A 935-nucleotide genomic window follows, 5' to 3' on the forward strand; every position below is an offset into this window, starting at 1 on the left:
TTCTCTCCCAAAAAGAGACTAACTAAATTCGTTTAAAGGAAAGCAACGCACCAAATACTCGTCGAACCAAATTCTGCTTCTCCCGCCGGGCTGAGATTGCACAGCGGACTCTACTTTAGAGGACTTCCCTCAGCGAGCGAGAAGCCAAGCTCCAGCTGCTCCAGCGTGTCCCCTGACCTCCCTGCCCCCGCTCGACCCTCGCGAGTCGGGACTTGTTCCGGCGCTCCCGCTTCGGAAGGCACGCAGCCCCCACGTCCTCCGGGAAGAATCTGTGTCGCCTCTGGATAGTGGCATTTAATGCCCGCAGCGTCGGGGCTGGCAGCGCGCGGGCCGGACGCGGCGAGGCCAAGCGGGCCGCGCCGCTCTGGTGCCTGCTCCTGGATTGCAGGTCTAATCGATGCATTTTTCTGAGTGAGTCGGCGGCTCCCCCACCCACCTCGTCCGCACTCTCCTCTCCTCCTCTTCCTCTCTGGTCTCCTCCCTCCTCCGGGCCTGGTTGCAAATGGCTTCGTTCTCTGAGACTGACTTCCAGATCTGCCTGCTGTGCAAGGAGATGTGCGGCTCGCCGGTGCCGCTCTCCTCCAACTCGTCTGCGTCGTCGTCGTCCTCGCAGACGTCCACGTCGTCGGGGGGCGGCGGCGGGGGCCCCGGGGCTGCGGCGCGCCGCCTGCACGTCTTGCCCTGCTTGCATGCCTTCTGCCGCCCGTGCCTCGAGGCGCATCGGGTGCCGGCTGCAGCCGGCGGCGCGCCAGGAGAGCCACTCAAGCTGCGCTGCCCTGTGTGCGACCAGAAAGTAGTGCTGGCCGAAGCGGCAGGCATGGACGCGCTGCCCTCGTCCGCCTTCCTGCTCAGCAACCTGCTCGACGCGGTGGTGGCCACCGCCGACGAGCCGCCGCCCAAGAACGGGCGTGCAGGCGCCCCAGCGGGGCCGGGCG

The 935-nt window shown here is 66.4% G+C and overlaps 1 protein-coding gene across 1 annotated transcript in view; it reads left to right on the forward strand.

Moving 5' to 3' along the window:
* The first annotated feature begins 502 nt into the window (after positions 1-502).
* TRIM71 (tripartite motif containing 71) overlaps positions 503-935 on the forward strand; it is a 61,857-nt gene continuing 61,424 nt past the window's right edge. Inside the window, exon 1 of the mRNA XM_015596910.1 lies at positions 503-922. Coding sequence (XP_015452396.1) covers positions 503-922 — 420 coding nt within the window. The remainder of the gene's footprint in view (positions 923-935) is intronic.

The sequence above is a fragment of the Pteropus alecto genome, unplaced genomic scaffold (genome assembly GCF_000325575.1).
Source record: "Pteropus alecto unplaced genomic scaffold, ASM32557v1 scaffold10, whole genome shotgun sequence".
In the NCBI taxonomy this organism is placed as follows: Eukaryota; Metazoa; Chordata; class Mammalia; order Chiroptera; family Pteropodidae; genus Pteropus; species Pteropus alecto.